At 36.1% G+C, this 22,920-nt stretch overlaps 1 protein-coding gene and 1 pseudogene across 1 annotated transcript; both read left to right on the forward strand.

Annotated features, from left to right (window-relative positions):
* The first annotated feature begins 11,245 nt into the window (after nucleotides 1-11,245).
* On the forward strand, nucleotides 11,246-14,830 carry LOC110736489 (rab9 effector protein with kelch motifs-like). Its single transcript, XM_021916707.1, has 7 exons — nucleotides 11,246-11,660; nucleotides 12,326-12,853; nucleotides 12,975-13,040; nucleotides 13,211-13,377; nucleotides 13,568-14,150; nucleotides 14,251-14,355; nucleotides 14,446-14,830. The coding sequence occupies exons 1-7, from the start codon at nucleotides 11,523-11,525 to the stop codon at nucleotides 14,737-14,739; spliced, it is 1,881 nt and encodes a 626-aa protein (XP_021772399.1). The 5' UTR covers nucleotides 11,246-11,522; the 3' UTR covers nucleotides 14,740-14,830.
* Nucleotides 14,831-16,254: 1,424 nt separating this feature from the next.
* On the forward strand, nucleotides 16,255-22,066 carry LOC110736490 (annotated as a pseudogene).
* Nucleotides 22,067-22,920: the final 854 nt, after the last annotated feature.

Raw genomic sequence — 22,920 nt, forward strand, 5'->3', positions numbered from 1 at the left:
GAATTTTATTACAGAAGGCGAGAAGATAACATAGAAAAAGAGTAGAAGCGAGAGTGTAGTGTGGGTTTTGTCGTATAGGTGCCCGCAAAAAAGGTGGGTGGGGGTTGGGCCGTTGGGGTTGGGAGGTCAACACTCAACACCACGTACCCGTTACGTTATCTGCTGTGTTGTGTTGTTCGATTTTCCAGATTCTCTCTTTAATGTTGCTCTTGTTTTACGCATGACATGTTTCTGCGAGTTTTTTTGTTTGATAAATTAGCTGGTAGTTGATTAATATAATAGATAATTAATTATATGGTTAATTAGCTTATTGTATAAAAGTATTTGGTAAATAATTGTAATTAGCAAGTGTAGAATCAAGATAAATGTTCATTAAGCTAATTTTAAAAAGCTTCTTCTTTAAGATTTTTCAGAAAGAGTATTTCAACAAGTTTTTTTTACTCGTACTAAATGCTTAAATTAATTTTTTTTTTTTTTATTTGGTCAAATCTCAATAAGTTGAAAACGCTCTACCAAATAAGGCCTTAATCTTTCATTTTACTTAAGCCGTGTTCTTTAATAATTTTGTTATCTCTAATAATCTTTCATTTTACTTAAGCCGTGTTCTCTAATAATCTTGTTATCTCTGATTTCCATATGAAATCTTTTTTAGTGGCATTGCTGAAGACACAATGACAGCAGTTGTATTTTCTTACAAGAAAGAATAAAAATCTCAAGGTGATATTCTACTACTCGGACTACTCTTTTTATTTAATTTAATTTAATCTATTTATATTTATGATTGAAAAGATGGATGTCATTCTTTCATCTCAATCCTCGAAAAAAAAATTGTATTTTTATAAATTTATCTTGAAATTAGTGCTGAGGGTTTCAAGTTCCGATGGAAGAAAGTTTTGAGTTTCGAGGAAAAGAGAAAAATAAAAGTACAGTAGTTGAGTGAGATACCGAGTGTAAAGAAGAAAGAGTAGGAGACTAGCACTCCAGCAGTAGGAAGTGAGTCAAATAAGTTTCACGTGAATCAATGCAGTTGCCGCCATTTCACCCTCATCGAATACACTCCCGTGTTTATCGCGTTCCTACTTTCGACTACGCCTATTCAGTCTTCAGTAGTAACCTGGGCACGGGCCGGGTTGGCCCGCGTGCCGCCCGGCACGGCCCGCCGTTCGGCGCAGCCCGGCACGGCCCGAAGTCAAGCACGGCACGGCACGAAATTCAACTTCCGTGTCACGGACACGGTGGAGAATTCCCAGGCACGGCCCGGCACGAGCACGGGCACGGCCCGCAGGCACGGCCCGCGGGCCAACGGCTATAAAACGGCTATAAACGGCTATAAAACGGCTAGTTTTTTGCCAAAAATTCTATAAATACTCACCTCCATTTCATTCCCAAATCACAAAATCACAATCTCTTCTTCTTATCTCTTATATTCTCTAAATCTCTAATAATCCTTATTTTCTTAAATTCTCTAATTATTCTCTTAAATTCTCTAATTATTTTCCTAATATCGGAAAAAATTAAAAAGTTCGTAATCGTAATTAGTGGAGCGTTGAAGCACGGTTGTAAGATCTAAACTAATCTTAAATTTATTATTGTTTTATTGTTATTATTAGAATAATCTTGTTTAATTATTATTGTTGTTAATTGTTATTGTTGTTGTTATAATTGTTGTTATTAATTATTATTATTGTTACAATTGTTGTTATTATTTATTTTTGTTGTTATTGTTATTGTTATAGTTGTTGTTATTAATTATTATTATTGATATTTTTATTGTTAAAATTGTTGTTATTAATTATTATTATTATAGTTAACCACTTTTTATTAAAAAAATTAATTGTTAATTATGGCATCGAACAACCCATCATCTAGGTCTAGGGGGAAAGGCCGACTTATCCGTAGTAGTAGTTTTAGGGAACCACCAAATACAACGAGCCCCCAAATTACGAGTCAAACCAATGACCCCATTTACTTCCCCCCGGGCTATGAGCCATATAATACGTCGGGATTTCCAGCACCACCACTAAACCAATTTCCACTACCACCATACCAATTTCCACCTAATTATATCGGTAATCAACAAAACTATTGTTCTAGCCAAGGTAGCCAAGAAAGTACTACCCGAATTCCCTCCGGTTCTACCCCTTCTACTGCCACTCCCACTAGTCCCCCTACTAACCATCACACACATCATGAATGGTTAACCGAAACTGAGATGCTACTTTTGAAAAACCGAAGGAGTAAGGTATGGCGTTATTTTGTCCTAAGTAAAGATGGTGAACAATGGGCAAAATGTAAAACATGTAATAGTGTATTCACGGCAGTTACCAAAAACGGGACGGGACACTTATCTAGACACATGAAAGCTTGTGCAAAACCAGCTAGTGATCCAACCCAGCCCAAAATTTCCCAATTCCATCCATACGGCTTTACATACAACTATGAGAGGGATAGGGATGAACTAGGAAAAATGATAGTACACGCCGAACAACCTTTTCTTTTCTCGGAAAGTGACGCATTCAACACCTACATTAACAAAGCACTACAACCCCAACATAAAAGAATCTCTAGGAAAACCGTTCGTTCCGCCGCAATGAAAAATTTCCTAGAGTACAAAGTCCGGTTACAAGCCGAATTGAGTAACCTTAACTGTAGAGTATCTTTAACAGCCGATTCTTGGGATAGTGGTTATAAATATCACTATTTATGTGTGACTTGCCATTGGGTAGATGATCAATGGATGTTACAAAAAAGAATAATACATTTCAAAATGCTGGAATACCCACACACCGACATTAACATTGCTCACCATTTAATGCAAGCAATAGACGAATACAACCTTCGAGATAAAATGATGTCTATGACTTTTGATAATGCAACCTCTATGACATACACAGCTAATCTTATCAAACAAAACTTAACCGATGTACTATTAGACGGTGAAGCTCTTCATACTAGATGTGTTTGCCATGTACTTAACTTATGTGTACAGGATGCAGTTCGGGCAATTGGCCCATACTACAGCAAAATCAGAGATGCTATTATGTCTATTAATAGCTCTAACATGAGATACCAAGAATGGAAGAGTTTTCTAAAACAACAAAAGATAAGGGTAATAAAAATTAGAACCGATTGCCCAACTAGGTGGAATTCCACCTATGACATGTTAACAAAGGCAATTGAGTACAAGGGCCCGTTAACATTATTTTACAACCAAAAATTTCCACAAAATGCTTTGTATGATGATGATTGGAATAACTGTGAAAGATATATGCAATTTTTACAGTTATTATATAACATGACGTATTGTTTTTCTACTGTTTACAATCCTTGTGCTCAAAACTTTCTTTCTAATGCATGCTTACTCGCCCAACTTTTCGCTGATCATCGCGATCAAAGTGATTATGATCAGTATCTTCCAGCAATGGAAAAAAAGTGGCGTAAATATTATAGTGAGATTCCTTTGATTTATATTTTTGCTTCCATATTAGATCCTAGGCAAAAGTATGAAAACACATTTATGTTAGTTGACATTTACTTTCAATGCATGTTTCTTGACGATGATGTAGAAAACTATAAGACTAATGTGAAGGATCAGTTTTTTGCTTTATATAGAGTCTATGAAGCCAAATATGGCACCGTTCCTCGCTCAGGGCCTTCCCAACCATCCAAAAACGTAAGTAAGAAGGCCAAACATTTATTTTCACAAGCTACTAACTTGATTTCAAGGTTTTCAGGTGATTCATCAATCAGGAGAACGCAAAGCGACGTCTCGGAGTTGCAGATGTATCTGAGTTACGACTTCACCAAAGGCATGGACGACGATGAGATAAACAGCCTCGACCTCCTTGCATGGTGGAAACAACAAAGCTCGAAGCATCCAACTTTGGCGGCAATGGCACGAGACATTCTTGCTATCCAAGTTTCCTCCGTCGCCTCCGAACGAGCTTTCAGCGCATCCGGAAGGGTTTTAGACGATAGAAGAACAAGTCTAAAACCCGAAACACTAGAAATGTGCGTGTGTTTCAAAGATTGGTTGGATGCGGAAAATCGCTCACAAGACCGTTCTTACGACCACAACGACAACGAAGAAGGAACCTCCGCTTCCGGTTCGGGTTCGGCTAGTTCCCAATCTATGCAACTAGCCGATGACCTTGAAGGCGAAGGCGAAGACGAAGACGAGCAAGAAGAAGGAGAAGAAGAATAGACAATTATTGTATATTGTACGATTTTAAAAATATCAATTTTATCATTTTCCAATTTTTGTTTAATACCATCATTGTATGATTTTTATCATTGTTATCATTGTACAATTTTCTCAACTCAAGTAATAATAATATAAAGTACGCATTATTCACATCCAAAGTCCAATTTGCCTTTTTTCCCCGTTTTGTTACAATTTGTAAATTCATATTAAAAAAATATAAAATTATACCAATTACTAATAAATCATAAACATTAAATTTTAAAGTAATAGTATAAAGTAAATATATAAATATAAATATTGAATATACAAATTATAAAACATAAATATTCAACTTATAATTATAAAATTCATAACTTAATAACTTATAACTTATAAGTTATAAACTTATAAGTTACCTTATAAAACTTATAATTATAATTTTATAACTTATATACATTATAAACTTATTAATTTATAATGTTGTCATTAAAAAAAAAAAAAAAATGAAAACTGCACCAGCCCGCGCAGGCCAGCCCGCAGGCCGGCACGTGGCCGGCACGGCACGAGCCCGCCAGGCACGAGGGCCGTGCCGTGGGCTGGCCTGTGAAAATGGCCGGCACGGCACGACACGAAATCCTAGGCTCGCCGGCACGACCGGCACGGCACGAACCAACCCGTGGCCCGCCAGGCACGGCCCGCGGCGGCCCGGCACGGCACGGTGCCCAGGATTAGTCTTCACCATTCTGGTATCAATTGTGTGAGTTGTGTCTAACCTAACTAACAACAAAAAAGTACTCGTACGAAATATCACTAAAGATTTTTTATGTTTTTTTACCTTAGTTCTTAAAGGTATTATTAGTTCGATCCTTATTAATTTGAGAATAGGGATTTCCTTATTCTCATCCCTTTATTTTTAGATATTTTGTCCGTAAATACTAGAATAAAAAAATTGTGAGGGTTGAGCTCTGATCACTTGGTCACGAAGTATTAATACATGATAATATACGAAAATAATTGTTATAATCAAATTTATACAGTGATGCACTATTACAGGTGTTATTAAAATAGTCCCAACTCACAAGTATTTAGGAACGAGAGATTGTTATATACACCGAACTACACCGTACACCCATGAGTATTTTATTTTTATTTTGATGATTGTTTTTTATTTAATCATTAAATGAAGAACAAAAATTAATCTTGAATTAGTTTGATATACGATACACTTAAATATATATAACAAATTTTATTTAATAGTGGAGCAGGGTACAAATGTGAGAGACAAACATATGATGTTGTAAGAAAGCATGGTAACTTTAAAAAGAGTAGTACCTTCATATGGTTTTTGGGGACAGACAAAGTGATAGTGAAAGAAAAACCAAGAATTAATTCCACATATTCATCATCTCCCAAAACTTGAAGAAAGAGAATTAAGAGGTGAGATTCTTTCCCTTGACATATCCCACAAACAAACACTTTCCCCAAGGAACCTTGAGAAGGGACATAATTTCTAGATAACACACCCCCCATTACTCTTTCTTTACCTTGAAAATTGGGGGGCCATTTTGCTAAGCGAACACATTGAACCTCCCCTTTCCATCAATCCCTATACCTTCTCTCACTATTGGGAATATGTAAATTATGAAAATAAAAACTCTTTGTGATGTGTATTTTGACGGTTTATATTTGATGGAAGGATTTGAGTGATTTTAATGGTGGAAATTTGAAAGATAGTCTTAGAAGGCAACGACTTCTAAGTTTGATTTTAGGAGTAACGATCCCAAAACCCTAGTTAACAACTAGTTTAAACCTTAACAAAGTTCTCTTCAAGCAAAAGCTCAATAATCTCAAATTATAATTCATAAAACATCCTCCTAAAATAATTGACATACAACTAGTATATATAGGAAAAATAAATCTATCCTACTTGCCCTGCAAGCAAACTAAATAAAAAGCCCTAATAATTAATTAATGAACCAAGAGAGCCCACTAATTAATTAACACAACTTTGGAAGCCCAAGGCCCCATAACTACTACTAAGAAAATAATAAAAACATTATTAAAAACTCACTTGTAAAACCCCTACTTTAAGAGTAAGGTAAAACCAAGAGAGTACCTAAATAAAGCAAAATAATAGTTATAAGGAAGGGGACTCGATTCACATCATTCCCTCCCTCTTAAAAAACAACTTGCCCTCAAGTTTCGTTCGGAAGACAAGGTACCAAGTCACTAGCCCTCATAGTAGCGCAAATTCCCGCTCCAAGAAGTACTTGAAAAGTATCATAATTCTCCCTATGCACAATCTTGAAAGGTCCTTCCTCTAATGGTTCATTCTTACCTCTAGAATTATTAAAGATTTTTTGAGCATTTAAAGATAAGAAAACATACTCACCAATCTCAAAAGGGTGTTGGTTTCTCAATGACAACATATTAGCCCTTCTTTCCTTTTTGTTAAGTTTAGGCATAATCAACAACTCTCTAGCAGGAGCTTGAATAGGTGGCGCCTTAGGGGGTAAAGGATGTAATTGGACTCTCTTATCCCCAACCTTCACTGAATAAACATTTGTAACACCATTAAATAACACCCCTCGATCATATTGCCAAGGACGACCCAAGAGTATAGAACAAGCAGTCATAGGTAAAATATCACACCATACACTATCAGAATATGAACCCATGGAAAAGTTCACCAAAGCTTGCCTTTTAACTTGTAGTCCATCTCCATCATGTAACCAATTAAGCTTGTAAGGAGTAGGATGGTCCCTAGTAGAAAGATTCATAGTGTCAACCAACTTAGTAGATGCAACATTGGTGCACGATCCCGTATCTATAATCAACGAGCAACTCCTATCACCCACTTTGCATATAGTATGGAACAAATTTTCCCTTTGCTCATGTGTAGTAGGAGGAACAAAATTAGCATGCAAAACTCTCCTTAAGATACCGATATGGTGATGTTCAGGTTCAGGAGTAATCTTTTCTTGACCCTCAAACTCTTCAAAATCAAACTCTTCCTCTGTATTGAGCAAACATGTACTCTCCTTCTCTTTCTCTTCTTGGTCAAGATAAGCCAACAACATTCTATGTTCCTTCTTGGATACCGTCACTTTGTTACCACAATCTCTAGCAATGTGTCCCATGCCTTGACACTTGAAACAAACTTTTTTTGCCAATGCAGCTTGTTCGGGAGTAACAACAATCATCTTCCCTTCATTGTTTGAATTGTTAGAGTTGATATTCGAACCCTCACCATTAAAGAATGACTTCCTCTCCTTGAAATAAGAAATTTTCTTTTCTTTCTCCTGTTTCTCAAATCTCTCTGCCAACCTTAAGACATCATCAAAGAACACATAATTTGATGTTTCCACCTTGTGAGAAATCGAAGGTGTTAACCCTTTTATGTATCGTCCAATCTTCATCTCCTCTTTTTCCTGCAAATCACAAAGCATGCACAATTTCTCAAACTCTTTAGTGTATTCAGCGACACTAAGATTCTTTTGTTCAAGATGATTCAACTTCAAGAATTGATCTTGGATAAATTCTCGTGGTAGGAACCGTTTCCTTAATTGTCTCTTCAACTCGTTCCAAGTATTAATTCGTGGCTCATCTTCTCTCAATCTCTTGGCACGTAAATTCTCAAACCATAGAGAAGCATATCTCGTCAGTTTTAGGTTTGCAACCTTGTAGGCTTTTTGCTCATCAAAACCTTTATAATCAAAGACCTTTTCCATCTGACGAACCCAATCTAAAAAGTCTTCGGCATCCCCATCACCTGTAAATTCCGGAAGTTCCAACAACTTCAAATCTCGATCATTGTCAATTGGAAAATTTCTCATGATTCCCCTAGGTTGTTCGTTGTTGATTATTCTTCCTTCCCCAATCACTTGAGTAGACAAAGTTTCAACCCTTTGATTGGTTTGAGCAATTTCTTGTGTACTCTTCTCAATTTTCTCATTCATTCGTTCAAGACTCGCATTAAAATTTCTCATCATATCAACAAGCATAGTATCAAGATCCTTCTTTGTTAAAGTACTCATGATGTCGAAATAATATTCAGAAAATTAAACACAAGTCTCAAGTTCTCTCATCAACAAATAAAACCTGTGTCCACAACTATTATGCGCGCGTCAATAAGTAACCACAATTTTAACAATTATACGATATCAATTAACTGAATTCCCAAAGAGTACTTTTTGCTTCACAAACTTAATGAAGACACGTATATAGCAATGTAGTGTAATCTTTGGCAGCAAAGTAAATCAATGATGATTGATGACACAACTTTTAATAAAATTAATTCAATATTTTGGAAGCAAGTCTGTTAACTCACCAAGTAAATTAAAAAGCACTCACCAACAAATAAAATAGGAGTTACGAGTACCTTTTGCACAACAAACTAGTAACCGATGAATTCTGCAATTTATCCGTTTGGCGTACGAATGTTTTTTTTTTTTTTTTTTTCCAATCAACAAGATCGATCGTGTAAGTGGAGGGGACTTACAAACCTGGCTCTTATACCAATTTGATGTGTATTTTGACGGTTTATATTTGATGGAAGGATTTGAGTGATTTTAATGGTGGAAATTTGAAAGATAGTCTTAGAAGGCAACGACTTCTAAGTTTGATTTTAGGAGTAACGATCCCAAAACCCTAGTTAACAACTAGTTTGAACCTTAACAAAGTTCTCTTCAAGCAAAAGCTCAATAATCTCAAATTATAATTCATAAAACATCCTCCTAAAATAATTGACATACAACTAGTATATATAGGAAAAATAAATCTATCCTACTTGCCCTGCAAGCAAACTAAATAAAAAGCCCTAATAATTAATTAATGAACCAAGAGAGCCCACTAATTAATTAACACAACTTTGGAAGCCCAAGGCCCCATAACTACTACTAAGAAAATAATAAAAACATTATTAAAAACTCACTTGTAAAACCCCTACTTTAAGAGTAAGGTAAAACCAAGAGAGTACCTAAATAAAGCAAAATAATAGTTATAAGGAAGGGGACTCGATTCACATCACTTTGTAAGGAAAATACTTTTAATTAGAATACCTTTTTAATTTATTTATATAAATATTATTTATATAAGTATATTGCTAACGAATGTTTTCGGAGCGTTAGATAAAAAAGTAGTATTAATTTGGGAATTAATGTTCATTTTAATTTAATATTTCTACTTTTAGTTAACTTATCCAACACCCTCGGGACGTTCATTAGCTTTTGCCTTTATATAAACTATATAGGTTAAAAATAACTCGGTAAAGCAACAACTTTACAAACAACTCTATTAGGTGTAATTTTTTTTTTTTTTAAAAAATGGGAATAAAGGAAAGTAATAAACATAAAATTAACTTTGAAAAAATTTAAACAATAAAAGTGCAACGATTTTATTAATTTTACTCTTTAATATTGTTTCAAGGAAAATAATTAATTAAAGCAAATTGAGATTACTGTGTTGTATTAATGCACGGTTGCACAATTAACCATGTAGAAGTGTTGAGATTAAGAAAAAAAAAGTAAATAATGTAGTTAATGAGGACAAATTTGGGATATTAACAGTGTTAGACCTTGTTCTTTTGAGTTGTTGTGGTCTGGTCTGGTATGCTCTAATCTGTTGACACCCTATATGCTCTGCTCTGCTGACACCTTTTTTACTCTGCTGAAATTTGCTATGCTTTGTTGAAATCTGTTATGCTATGCTCTGCTTGCCTAGAAACTCAAACGAACATGGTCTTATTATGTATTTAAAAAATGAATCACTTTACGTGTCAATTTTTTTTTTTTTTTTTTTTTTGAGAAAACACACTTGTCAATTCATAACTTTATCTTTAATTCTTTATTAACAAAATTAATTAAAAGTTGATATCTATAAAAATATACATTGGGACTAACCTAGCAAAACTTAATAATATTGTACTCCCTCCGTCCCTTAATACAAAGCCTCATTTCCTTTTTTGGGAAACCAAAATACAATGTTTCTTTCTATTTAAAGGTTGTATTTTTTTGACATTATTACCCTATTTTTTAATGAGTTGTCATTTTTTTTCCTTTACTTTTTTGTACTTTTAACATCAATTTCTAACACTTTTTCTCTCTATCTCTTCAATTATTCTCAACTACTTTTTCTTTTTCTCTATCTCTCTCTAACCCCACATGCACATATGTATTTTAAAATTTTAATCATTAGTTTTAAAGAATTTACTCGCACAAAAACCAAAAGAGGCTTTGTATTAGAGGACAGAGAGTGTATTTTATACAATACTTCGTAGTATTAAATTAAGTCAATATTAATAGATAAAAAGTAATTGCGTCAAAATGATACACTTATTCAAATACAAAAGAAATATTACGTGTCCGAGGGATTACAATTTACCAACATATAGACATTGTATTGTTATGTAATAGAGGGTATGGAGTACAATCCAATGTATGAAGGGAAAATAAAGGCTACAAAAAACAAGGAAACTTTCTAAAGGAAAAGCCAAGAAACCAAAAAAAATGCTTGACCTAAAAACCTCAAAAACTCAACACAACTTCCCATTTCTTGATTTCATTTCCCCACAACCCAATGCAATTGCATCGCCCCCCATACACACCATCATTTTCAGCTAGACAACTAAGAAAAAGAAACCCCAAAAAATTCACAAATAAAAAAAGATTATAATATAAAAGTGTGAAACAAAACAAATCTGTCTCTCTCTCACAATTTCTCTCTCCATCTGTCAAATGTCATGTCTTTCTATGATTTTACATCACTTCATATAAATTCTTCCGTTCTAATTTACTTGCTTCATTTTTATTTTAATATAGAGTGCTTTTAATTTATCTTTTTCATTTCATTTACTCTATAAAAACTTTTCAATATTATTTTTTTCTCTTGAGTTGATTAATGTAATTTTCAATTATTTTGAAACAAAAGAAGTATTCAGATTAAATTACCAATAGAAAAAATTAAATAAATAATCTTTTAAAATATATACAAAGTATTAAATTAATTCTTTTTATTAGAAGACATGATTTTTTATACTATCTTTTCACCTCCACTTTCAATAGTCCCACTATTAGCTTAAAGAGTTGGGTGTTGGTTGTCACAGTGACAATATATTGGAGTTGAAAGCACCCATCTTTTCATGTCTTAATTGTTTCATCAGACTATCACTCACTATAGTCACTATACTCGTACTAAATTTCACTCATTATTATTTTTTTCTATCATAATAAATATTTCTAATTTCTTGCATTTTCTACTCCATTAATCTTCTTACTACTACTATTACTCAATATTTTAGAGAGAGAAACAAGCTAAGGGAGTTGGTTCTTTGCAAATAAAGATGGGTTCTTTGGGAAGTTATGAAGGAATTGAAGGTAAGAAAGTAATGTGGTTGTATCCAAAGGTGGTTGGTTCTAATCCTTCTGAAAGATGGGGGCACACTTCTTGCTTCTACCAGGGTCATGTTTTTGTCTTTGGGGTAAGCTCTCGTTTTTGTCCCCGTAAATTATCACGTCACTAGTTCAAATTACACTATCAACTTTGTAAATCTCTGACTAGGAAACTTATAATATTCTATGAAGTTATATAGTTTGTATTCTTGTTGGTTTGATATTTTCGTCAACTTTAATACTACATGCTTTTGTTGCATTCTCAATAGGTAATTTCTCACTTTGTGTTAGTTGTTTTAGTTGATTTCTGAGTTATGCTCTCATTATACATGTCTATTAATCTTTTGTACTAGTATACTAGTAGAATTTAATTTTTGATTTCTTTTTAAAATTCGTGTAATTTTGCTAGGAAATACAAGTATATTTCTGCTCAAGTATAAACTAAAAATGGAGGTTACCTAAATTTTTACTCTTTTTTTTTTTTTAACCTTTTAACCATCCTGCAGTCACATTGAAAATTTACATTTTTTTCATCACTATTTTCGGGAATAAATACAGGTTGGATACATCTTAGTCAGTGTTTCTAATGCACTTTAATATTAAATCTTTCCAAATTTGAATAATTTTAACAATTTATGGTTAAAATGGTGTATATACATGTGTAACCAATTGTTTGGATTCTATCATACTTCGTATAATTACTAGATAGTTAGATTGAGTAATTTACAAAATTCTTGTGTTTGTTCATTTTCAGGGATGTTGTGGGGGTATGCATTACAGTGATGTATTAGTACTAAATCTAGATACAGTGTGTTGGACAACTCTAGTGATCACCGGGAAGGGGCCGGGCCCGAGAGATAGCCACAGCGCCACGCTGTGGGGGAACAAAATTATAGTCTTTGGAGGTACAAATGGTTCTAAGAAGGTCAATGACCTCCACATTTTGGACCTTGACTCCAAGGAGTGGATCCAACCCTCGTGTTCGGGGGCTTACCCTTCAGCACGAGAGAGCCACACCGCAACTCTTGTTGGAGACAATCAATTAGTCGTGTTTGGTGGGAGTGGAGAAGGAGTAGGGAACTACTTGAATGATTTGCATTTTTTGGATCTTAAAACCATGAGTTGGATTTCCCCTATGGTACAGGGTGATGCCCCTCCACCTAGAGATAGCCACATTAGTGTCGCGGTTGGGAGAAAGGTCTTTGTGTATGGCGGTGATTGTGGGGACCGATACTATGGTGATGTGGACGTGTTTGATATTGACACCTTGATGTGGTCAAGGGTAAGTTTCCTGAATGCTTGTTTTAACAAAATCAAGCTGAAATTAGTGAGAAATATACTCTGAATCTCTGATTACTTGGTCAACTTCCTAAACTATTCGTTGTTGTGACTTCTTTTGGCAGTTGGAAGTTCGAGGAGCTTCACCTGGACGGAGGGCAGGACATGCTGCTGTCAGACTTGGGACTAAGGTTTGTGATGCCTGGGCTTGAATGGTCAATTTTTCTCATTGTTCTAATGCTTTTTTATGACGATTATGGTTTGGTATTGGTTTGTTATTGTGATAAATTATAAAACTAGTACTGTTGTCTGTTCAGTTTGTGTATGAGCTCTGTACTGATGTTGATGATATGCAATTCAGGTTTATGTTATAGGCGGAGTTGGAGACAAGAGATACTACAACGATGCTTGGGTCCTTGACACGGTTTTATGTTCATGGTCTAAGCTTGAGATTTGTGGTCAGCCACCTCAAGGGCGATTTTCTCATACAGCAATTGTTACAGACTCTGACATTGCCATATACGGGGGGTTAGTCCCTTCACCTCTATGGCTCAACCCTTTTTTCATGCTTCTTTGCTCATTTAATTAAGTGGTCTCTCTTTTAGCTTAGACTGGTCAGGAATACGATTGTAGGTGCCTTGAGATTTTTGCTAGGTTTAGGCATGATCCATAGTCTTGTGAACATTTGCTCCAATGTAACGTGTATGTTCTCTTATAGGTGTGGAGAGGATGAACGTCCTTTAGGGGAACTCCTAATATTGCAACTTGGAAATGAGCATCCAAATGGTCGTTACAACATCTCAATGTGCAAGAGCTTCGGAAATCAAAGGAACCAACGAAGGAGAAGATGTCAATCAGATACTCAGCGGCAGAAGACAATGCTTTTAGGGAGTTGCATAGAAACTGAAAAGACGGATGCAAATGAGCTAGACACTACACACACAAAGAGAAGGAGAACCATGCATGCGAACACATGGGAGCGGGAAACAGAACAAGAAGAGCATTCTCTTTCCGTGTCACAGAACTCCTCTCCGTCTCAATCTGATCAGGAGCAAACAACTGTCCAAAACCCAACTTCTTCCACACCAATACCTCAAAGTTTCCCATTCCACTCCATAAATCAACCAAACAAACCTCCAAGGCAAACACCACAAAATCTGCCCGATGTCTACATCCTTGGGGAGCATCGACCTAACCAAAGACCTGCACATTCCTTACCGTTATCTCACGCAGTTAAAAGTGAAGTTGAATGTATAACAGCAGAGGGGAGACACCTTAATCAAAGCATTTCTCAAAACTTGGTATGAAGCTTTTTGCTTTGGAGCACTTGCGATTGCTGTATTTTGATTTCACTTTCTTATTATTGATGTCTAACCTTTTAAACAAAAAAAATCTGAGTAGATTGGAGCTGAAGTGCATGGGAAAGTGGATGGTTCATTTGATTCTGGTTACCTGATGACCGCGAATGTTAATGGGAGAATATTTAGAGGAGTCCTGTTTGCTCCTGTAAGCACCTTTGTCACCTTAATTAATTATACATAATTTTTTTATATGCAGAAGTGCTAAATTATGTGTCTCTACAAATGCAATATTCAGGGACCAAATACCTTGTGTAAAGGAGCAAATCGGAGCCAAAATAGCTTTGGTCAAATTCCAGGTGCTCAGCAATGTACAAATTCCAATAGAGGATCTACTTTTGGAAAGAGTCCAATCTTCAAACCTCTTAAAAACCCTGGTGCAGGATTTATCCATGAGATTAGTCATGCAAACATGGATCACCCCTCGCCCATCTTTCAAGCTCTACCAAGAAAGGATCAAGTGTTAAGGGAGAGAAGTGATCTCCAAGGTGTGGTTCTATCACTAGGAGGACCCGGAAGTAGTCATGTGTAAATTTGTGTTGATGATAGCGTGCCATTTTGCTATGGTGTTTGGTGTGTTGCCTATAATCGTTTTGAGAAGTTTAGGATAAATTCATGTGTTACCTTTTCGTGTTTGCAATCTTGGCAACACTACCTCTAACTCCACCTCCAATAGCTGATCAACTAGTCAGCTTCAGTGGCATAAATACTCCCATAAAAAAGTGTACAAATTACCTTTTCTAGTCGTAGGAATTAACCCAAACTTGAATTTACATGAACATTAATTGGTATCCAACTTTTGGCCTTAACCATAATTGACCAAAGTCTCTTGATTGATCATAAAAATATGATAAACGAATGCATTCCTTTGTCCCCTTTGAAAATATGATAACAAGAACGTAAATAGATTTTTCAAAATACGTTTTATTTTAAGTTGATTCGGTTCAAGTCATATTCAGGTTAAAGAGTAGAAATAGAAAAAGCTCCCGCGCATGGCGTGCAATGGTTGGTCTCCAAAAAAACTCATACGGTCAAGGTCTGTAGTCCACGTCATTCTCTGACAGATTACGTGAGTCACGTAATACCTAGAGACCTAGTCATCCAACTTTGGTTTCACCACAAGGTTCACGCACTACTGATTACTGAGTCACAGTGACCACACTATATATCAAAATCTACATCCCATCATTCAAAACGTCTCACGTCTATTCATTCACTCACAGTGTAAAAACCAACACTCCTTTCTTTTTCTATTTTCTGCTTTCACCACGTCATCCACTGCATTTTTTATGTCATCCATGGAAAACTATCATTGTGGAGTACATTTGTACTCACTACTCTTTTTAAATGAAAAATAATTTCTAAATTCAAGGGGTTTTTTTTTTGTTTTCCTTTTTTTTTTTTCTTTTTTTTTTTGTAATAAAACTTGCATAATTCATTGAAAATTTCAACTTGTGCACTGCATAGTATAGTTCAAATTACAAACTTGCTATATAAAAAAAATTGGGTATTATAACGATAGAGGAGTTAATAACTCCTCTTTGCAATTTTATTTTTAAAAAATTCAAGATAATAACATGTCATAAGACTAAGGGTGTATTCTCTTCACCTTATTGGACCTAAACTTATTTGAACCTTATTAAACTTATTAAACCTTATAGAAACTTATTGGACCTTATTTTTTTTGTTAGACTTGATTACAACTTATTGAAACTATTAGACCTTATTAAACTTATTGAACCTTATTGTAATTTATCTATACTTATTACACCCGAAACTTATTTTTATAAGGTGAAAAGAACAAGCCCTCATAATTCGTACTCCGTGTATTATAACCATCCTCCTCTTTTTTTTTTTTTTTTTATTGAAAGATATTATATCAATCCACATACCATAAAGAGAAACAACATAAGTACATAACCTTTTATTTTATCTTGTACATTAGCACGAAAACATTTTAGTATTCCTAATTCCTATATATGCGGAACATTCTCTTAAAGTTGTGCCAAAATTTGGACTCCTTTGGTTATATTTCGGAACTTATAAGCCTAGTAAACCTCAAGGCTGTGCTTTAGCCCGATCTAATGGAGGAATGGGCCAACCCAAGTACCCAACAAATAATAACAATAATAATAAATAAATTATTAATAAATACTACTTCGTACGTATGTACGTAGTAAATAAAAACCAAACGACGCCGTATCAACCTTTCTCTTACTCGAGCTCGCCTGAAATTTAAAAAGTTCTCCACACTCCAGAACCATCGAAACCTGAAGCAAAATCCCACTCTTCTGCCTCACCGGACCACCAATCGCCACCACCGCACCAACCACCAATTATCGGAAATTAGGGTTTCGGATTACTCCAAATTTGGAGGTTTCAGGGCTAATCCCGGCGATACGCCTTTCCCACTTCCACCATGGTGCGCCATTTTTTGAATTTTCTATTTAAGTTTTTTTGCTGTTGATTTTTAACCTAAACTGTAGGATTTTGTGTTAATTTTTCTTAATTAGTCTTCATTTTCATGATTCATGTTGACCTAATTATTTATTGAATTCTGTGTTGAAGAATGTGTAATATTGTTGCAGCTGGGTTGTAAAATGCTCATAAGGTTGGGTAACGGAGACTAGTAATTAGCTTATTTGTCATTCGTCATTATACAATTGAAATGAGTGATGATATATTTGAGCAAGTGGATTATACAAAGAACATAGTGGAAGATGTATCATTGAATTATGGAATGAATTTCACATTGAAGGAAATATTGTATTATTTGGGCTTGGATGCTTGTTTTGGGTTGTTGCTTATGGCGGATTCGCTGCTAATTTTTGATGATGATTGTTTTGGATTCACTTTAGAATTTTCAAGGTTTTTTAAATGATTTGCAAGACTGGGAACATTCTCTTAAAGACAAGGATAAGAGGGAAAGCCAGAATTCTCGAAAGGGTAAATCGGTAATTTTGCATCTTCATTGTTCTTAGTTTCTTACTCTACATTTTCTGCAGTATTCTTTGGGGAAGTTGGGTTTGCTACAGTGGTTTGTGCAAGTGAAATGGAAGTATGAAATTTAAATTGACAAACTTGGTTTTTTTGTTCTTTTGTTTAGGATATATTTTGATTTGAGCTATTTGTTTTCATCAGAACCATTAATGTCATCAAGTTGCAGACCATTGTAAGTTGTAATTGGTTAGACTTTATGCCTATCACATCAATAACATAAATTTTTTGTTTGTTTGTTTGGTTTGGGGATGGGGGCGGTTGGAGGCTGGTGGTAATTGAGGGAGAAGCTGGTATCTAGGGCTTTCTGGCTGAGGGGGAGTGAGGCAGATAGGAACCATAGGACCACGAAGTTTCTGGTTCTTTAGTTCATCTTGTTTCCACTTTCCAGCTCTATATTTATTTGTGTAAACTGTTGATTAGTATGATGAGATACTAACATGTTGCGATGGTTGCTTCACTGTAATAATCCATCAGAAACTTGAAGTGCTTAGTGAGGACAAACGATTTGATGGTAACAGTAATGCTACTTCTTTGAGCAGTAGTACAAGTCAGCATCGACCTCCTATGAACTACGATCCAGTGAGCCACATGTCAAGTACTTTGATGACTGATGAGAATACTGTGGACGCTGCCTCTGAGAAAGATCTGGTAAAACATATATTCCTGTGATCTCCTCGCCCTTCCACTTTTGTCTATTTCATTGTGCTGCTAATTTCCCTTGTGGCCCTGAGCTATCGATTGTGTTAATGAAGCATCATATGCACCTTTGCAGGGTAATGAATATTTTAAGCAAAAGAAGTTCAATGAAGCTATAGACTGCTATTCTAGAAGCATTGCTTTGTCACCAACAGCTGTAGCTTATGCAAATAGGGCAATGTCCTATCTTAAAATTAAGAGGTAAGTTGCAGTTTCTATCATCAATTACGCAATCATTTGTTTGTATTGTCATAGAAACTGGGATTCTCCTGCTTGCACCTTAAGATTTAATATGTACTTTTAGTTGGTCATGCATATTGAATAAACAACATATTAGGATTATGATTTAAAGTTGTAACTTTTACTGGTCTTTCAGATTTCAAGAGGCCGAGGATGACTGCACAGAGGCTCTTAACTTAGATGATCGCTACATAAAAGCATATTCACGTTGAGCTACAGCCAGAAAGGAACTCCGAAGACTGCTTGCATTGACGGAGATTTTTTCACTACTAAGTGTTGGGGCAGCTACTCATTTGAAACTGCTTGCAGATGTTGAATTTGCGTTGAGATTAGAGCCACAAAATGAAGATCTCAAGAAACAACGTAGCGAAGTTAAATCTCTATTGGAGAAGGTAATTTATAGCTTTCTGTTTCTTATGATATTATTGTCTCTTATGAATTCTGGAGGAAGTCATGATTGATTTATTTATCTTAAATTTTCTTTGTCACCAACGTTTGGGTTGAGGTTAAGTGGCGGATCAGCTTCGCTAGAGCCACTTATTCTCGTTAATTTCCCAAGTCTAGGCTCTGATTTCTGGATTTCCTGTCGCAACCTATCTTGTAATGGAAGCTCTTTGTTGACAAGTGACTAGTGAGAGTGACAAACACTGAACTTGGCTGAATGAGTGTTGAAATGAGATCAGTTGCTTTTTTCCAGAATTTGCTGATGAACAGTTCAAGATCTAGAATGCATCATGCTTGGACGCCATTTGATATTGTTTAAGTAATGTAGCTTTGAGGGGACTAAAGAAGAGAAGATCATTTTTGTGACGCTAGATATTACTCCATTTTCCACATCTAAGAGCCATGCTGGGACTACAGACATTTAAAACAAGCACTTGTTAAGATTTAATTAGATTAATTATATTAGGTTGTTGAAGCTGATCATATCTCCATGTACTAGTCATAGTTTCCAGGTTGCTTTGTCTGTGCCTCAGATTGGTAACTGCTCTTGGGCCTGGAATCTATAATTTTTACTCATCTGAACTCATACTAGTTGTAAATGCAAAGTTGGTGTGTGTGTGCTTACTAGAATGGTGGGTACACACAACTACACTCTCTTGGGTGTGGAGTCTAGATTTTTTGATGATGTACTGCTTCTATCCTGCATGTATTGGTGTACATGTTTTGTTTTATTGAAGCCAAGTGCCATTGAAGCTCTAAAACAATTTTTTTTAGGCAATATTTGCAAAAGCTGCTGGAACGGCTACTAGAGCTGCACCTAGTGTGAAAGAAGTTAAGAGCAAGGTGGATGCAAACCGGCATGAAAAGCCTGTTCTCTCTGCTTCTGAAAGGAGCAAGAAATCAGTAGTTGATGTTCTTCCAGATATTATACGGGTACGGAAATATGGATATCAGTGTGTTTCAAAAGTTGGATTTTTTTTTATTTGTTTGAACCACTAATTCTTGTATAATAGAGTTAATATATGGCTATATGCAGCTCATGGTATAAAAACTTTAATCGTCAACTTTCTTCATAACAGGATTAGAGTAGTTTTCTAGACACATATGCTCACGTTTATCATTTTCTGATAATTGAAAGTTAATGTTGCTGGATAATCAACAGTTACCTGCGAACAAATCTGCTGATTCTGGAAATACAGTGATCAAAAGCAAGTCATATGGAGAAAAAAATGGGAAAAAAGTAAGTGCCTTGCATGAAGTTACACCGGGCAATACTCAACTGGTAAGATCCTTTCATAGAGTTGAATCAGTCTTGCAGTTCACATTTAATAGATTGAAATTATCTTGTCCGCCAAAACTGTGTAGATAAAGTTGCTTCATGATTTTGCATAGAGTTTTTTCCACAATATCTACAACTTTTGACTTATTTGGGTTATTCCATAATGTTTTCAACTTAGGGGCCGTTTGGTTGACAGAAGGGAATCGGAATGGAATGAACAAAGGGAATGAAATGGAATGGAATGGCAAAGTGGAAAATTTGGAAGGTTGTTTGTTACAAAAACCAGGGAATCATTCCCTCCACCACAGCACCACCACCACAGCGCAGCTCCGACCGCCGCCGAACCCTCACAGACCTCCGCCGACCGTCGCCGACCCATCCCCGAGCATCGCCGACCATCCAGCCCTCATCGCCGACCGTCGAACTCCCTCCCTGATGCTCCAGCCCCCCTCCCTGATGCTCGAACTCCCTCGCCGACAGTCGCGCCCCCCTCGCCGACGGTCGCTGACCCCTCGCCGACCCTCCAGCCCCCCTCGCCGACGGTCGCTGACCACCACCGACCACAGCACCACCTCGAACTCCCTCCCCGATGCTCCAGCCCCCCTCCCCAACGCTCGATCTCCCTCCTCCACCACAGCACCACATCGCCGACCACTCCCCGGTGCTCGCCGAGCCTCCCCGACCACTCCTCGGTGCTCGCCGACAGTCGCCGTCCGACCACCACCGACGTATATGGGTGTTAGTGTTAGGGTTAGGGTTAGGGTTAGGGTGGGTGGGGAATGGAATGGGAAAGTGGGGGGGGGGGTGGGGAATGGGGAAGAGGGGTTTTGGGGTATTTTGAAAAATGAAATGGGGGAATGATTGAGGGAAAAAGTGGCAAACAAACAGGTTGAAAGGGAATGATTCCCATTCCCTTTCTTGAAACCAGCGAACCAAACGCACCCTTAGTGTTTTCCTTTTTGAACAGAAGAATGATACAAGTGGGAAAAAAGAACTTGGGATATCAGTGCAAGCGCTTGCTTCTCGGGCTGCATCTCGAGCCAGGGAAGAAGCTGCTAAAAAAATAAGTACGCCAAATTCTGCTTATCAATTTGAGGTTACCTGGAGAGGATTTTGTGGTGATCGATCTCTACAGGCTCAATTATTGAAGGTTTGATATTGGCTAATTTTTCAGAATGCTTCAGAATCTGTTTTCTAGATGTAAAACTTGAGTTATATTGGCGGACCATGGCTTCAAGTTGTGCATAAAAGAACAGAATATTGGAAACATAAATATATATTCTTATGTGTCCTCTGTTTCTTGCTGTAGATGTTATTTTTTGGTTGCTGCTTCCTACTGCTGATGTTGCTTGTATTTTCTGTACGCCTAGGTCACTCAACCAGATGCGCTGCCACAGATTTTTAAAAACGCTTTGACTGCTCCCTTACTCATTGATATTGTCAAGTGTATTGCAACCTTCTTTATGTAAGTAGAGGCATTGTGTACTGTTGTATTACAATTACTATAAAGCGGGTACTATTATCTCTATCCGGCTCTTATATCCTTATGATGTATCCTTGTGGTAGTGAGGAGACTGAGCTTGCTGTCAAGTATCTGGAGAATTTGACCAAGATCCCAAGATTTGACATGATCATCATGTGCCTTTCTCCAGCAGACAAGGCTGGTATGTGCAACTATCAGTTGCAGACGAGCTAGTTATAATATTTTAGTTAACTATTATGATTGCATAAACTTTGGTGTCAACTTGGTTATGCAGACACTGATTAAAATGTACTAGTATTATTGAGCTGTAGACTAACTCTATCTATACAGAACTTTGCAGGACATGGGATGAGGAATTTCTTGGCAATGCTACTCCTGTTGAATATGTGGATATACTTAGCAAACTCCACCCAAGGTATTTCCCTCGACAATGATCCACAATTGCATCTCTGAAGCTTTTGATCCATCAGGTTTCCCTCTGCTAAGGACACTGATTGTATGTTGAGATTGATGCAATATTTATGAAACTCTCACAATATATTTTTGTACACACTGTATATTTACTAGAGCTGATTATGGAGGGGTCTTCCTTTTGTATTATCTTCACTACCCCGGTTTGGTCTAATCTTTTATTTTACTTTCTTGTTTTCTTCCTTGGCCTTACACATAATTATTTGGGATTCAGGTACTAATGATACAAAAAAAAAAAGTATATTCCCTCCGTGCCGCAATTAGTTTTTCAGTACCTTAATTCAGCTGTCCCTACATACTTATTTTAGTACTCCGTAAGTCGTTTTCTCTCCATAAATGATATGCATAGATGAAGTATTGATGAAGGGTGAAATCATTGATATGATGTGGGGAAACCTATATTGCTTAAACTTGTACTCCTACCTGTTTGAATTATAGCAGTAACTATGCATTATTAAAATTGAGAAAAGTTGAACTCCCTTACCTTTTACTCTGTAAACGACAAGAAAACGTCCTTCACCGCAACATTCAAGGCCCCCTATCTTTGAAATGTTGCGGGAGCATTTTTGGTTATCGATAAAAGTGGTTGTTTGTGTGAGCTGTGAAACTTTTTGTGGAGTATTTTTTGAAGTGCTCTTATTTCTTGTGGTTTATCAAGGAATTGCTTGCATTTCAAGATAATGTAGCTAAGAAATTATACAAGTTACTGTAGAATAATTATTATTATCTACTTCGTATTTATCTTTCCATTATTGTATAGATTGATTCTTGTGCGCGTGCGAGCATGCTCGAGTTGAAAGTATCTAGTATAGAATACTTCGTAATTCTTTATAAGTGCTAGTTCTACTCGGCTTCAAGAATTTATACTCGATTTCTTTAATTGAAATGTGATGGTGATGGTGTAATGAATTACACAGTCGTAATACTCATAGTTTATTATGCTTGTTTTTTCGGACAATTTTGTATATTTAAATGAAAACTCAGATTTAGAAATCTCAGCATTGCAATCTAAAATTTATCGAAAACGATGTCTTTATTGTATCAATTTAAGTCATTTATTTGTATAATCTATTGATTTGTTAAAAAAAAAAAAAAAAAAA

This window comes from Chenopodium quinoa, unplaced genomic scaffold, assembly GCF_001683475.1.
Source record: "Chenopodium quinoa cultivar QQ74 unplaced genomic scaffold, ASM168347v1, whole genome shotgun sequence".
Taxonomy (NCBI): Eukaryota; Viridiplantae; Streptophyta; class Magnoliopsida; order Caryophyllales; family Amaranthaceae; genus Chenopodium; species Chenopodium quinoa.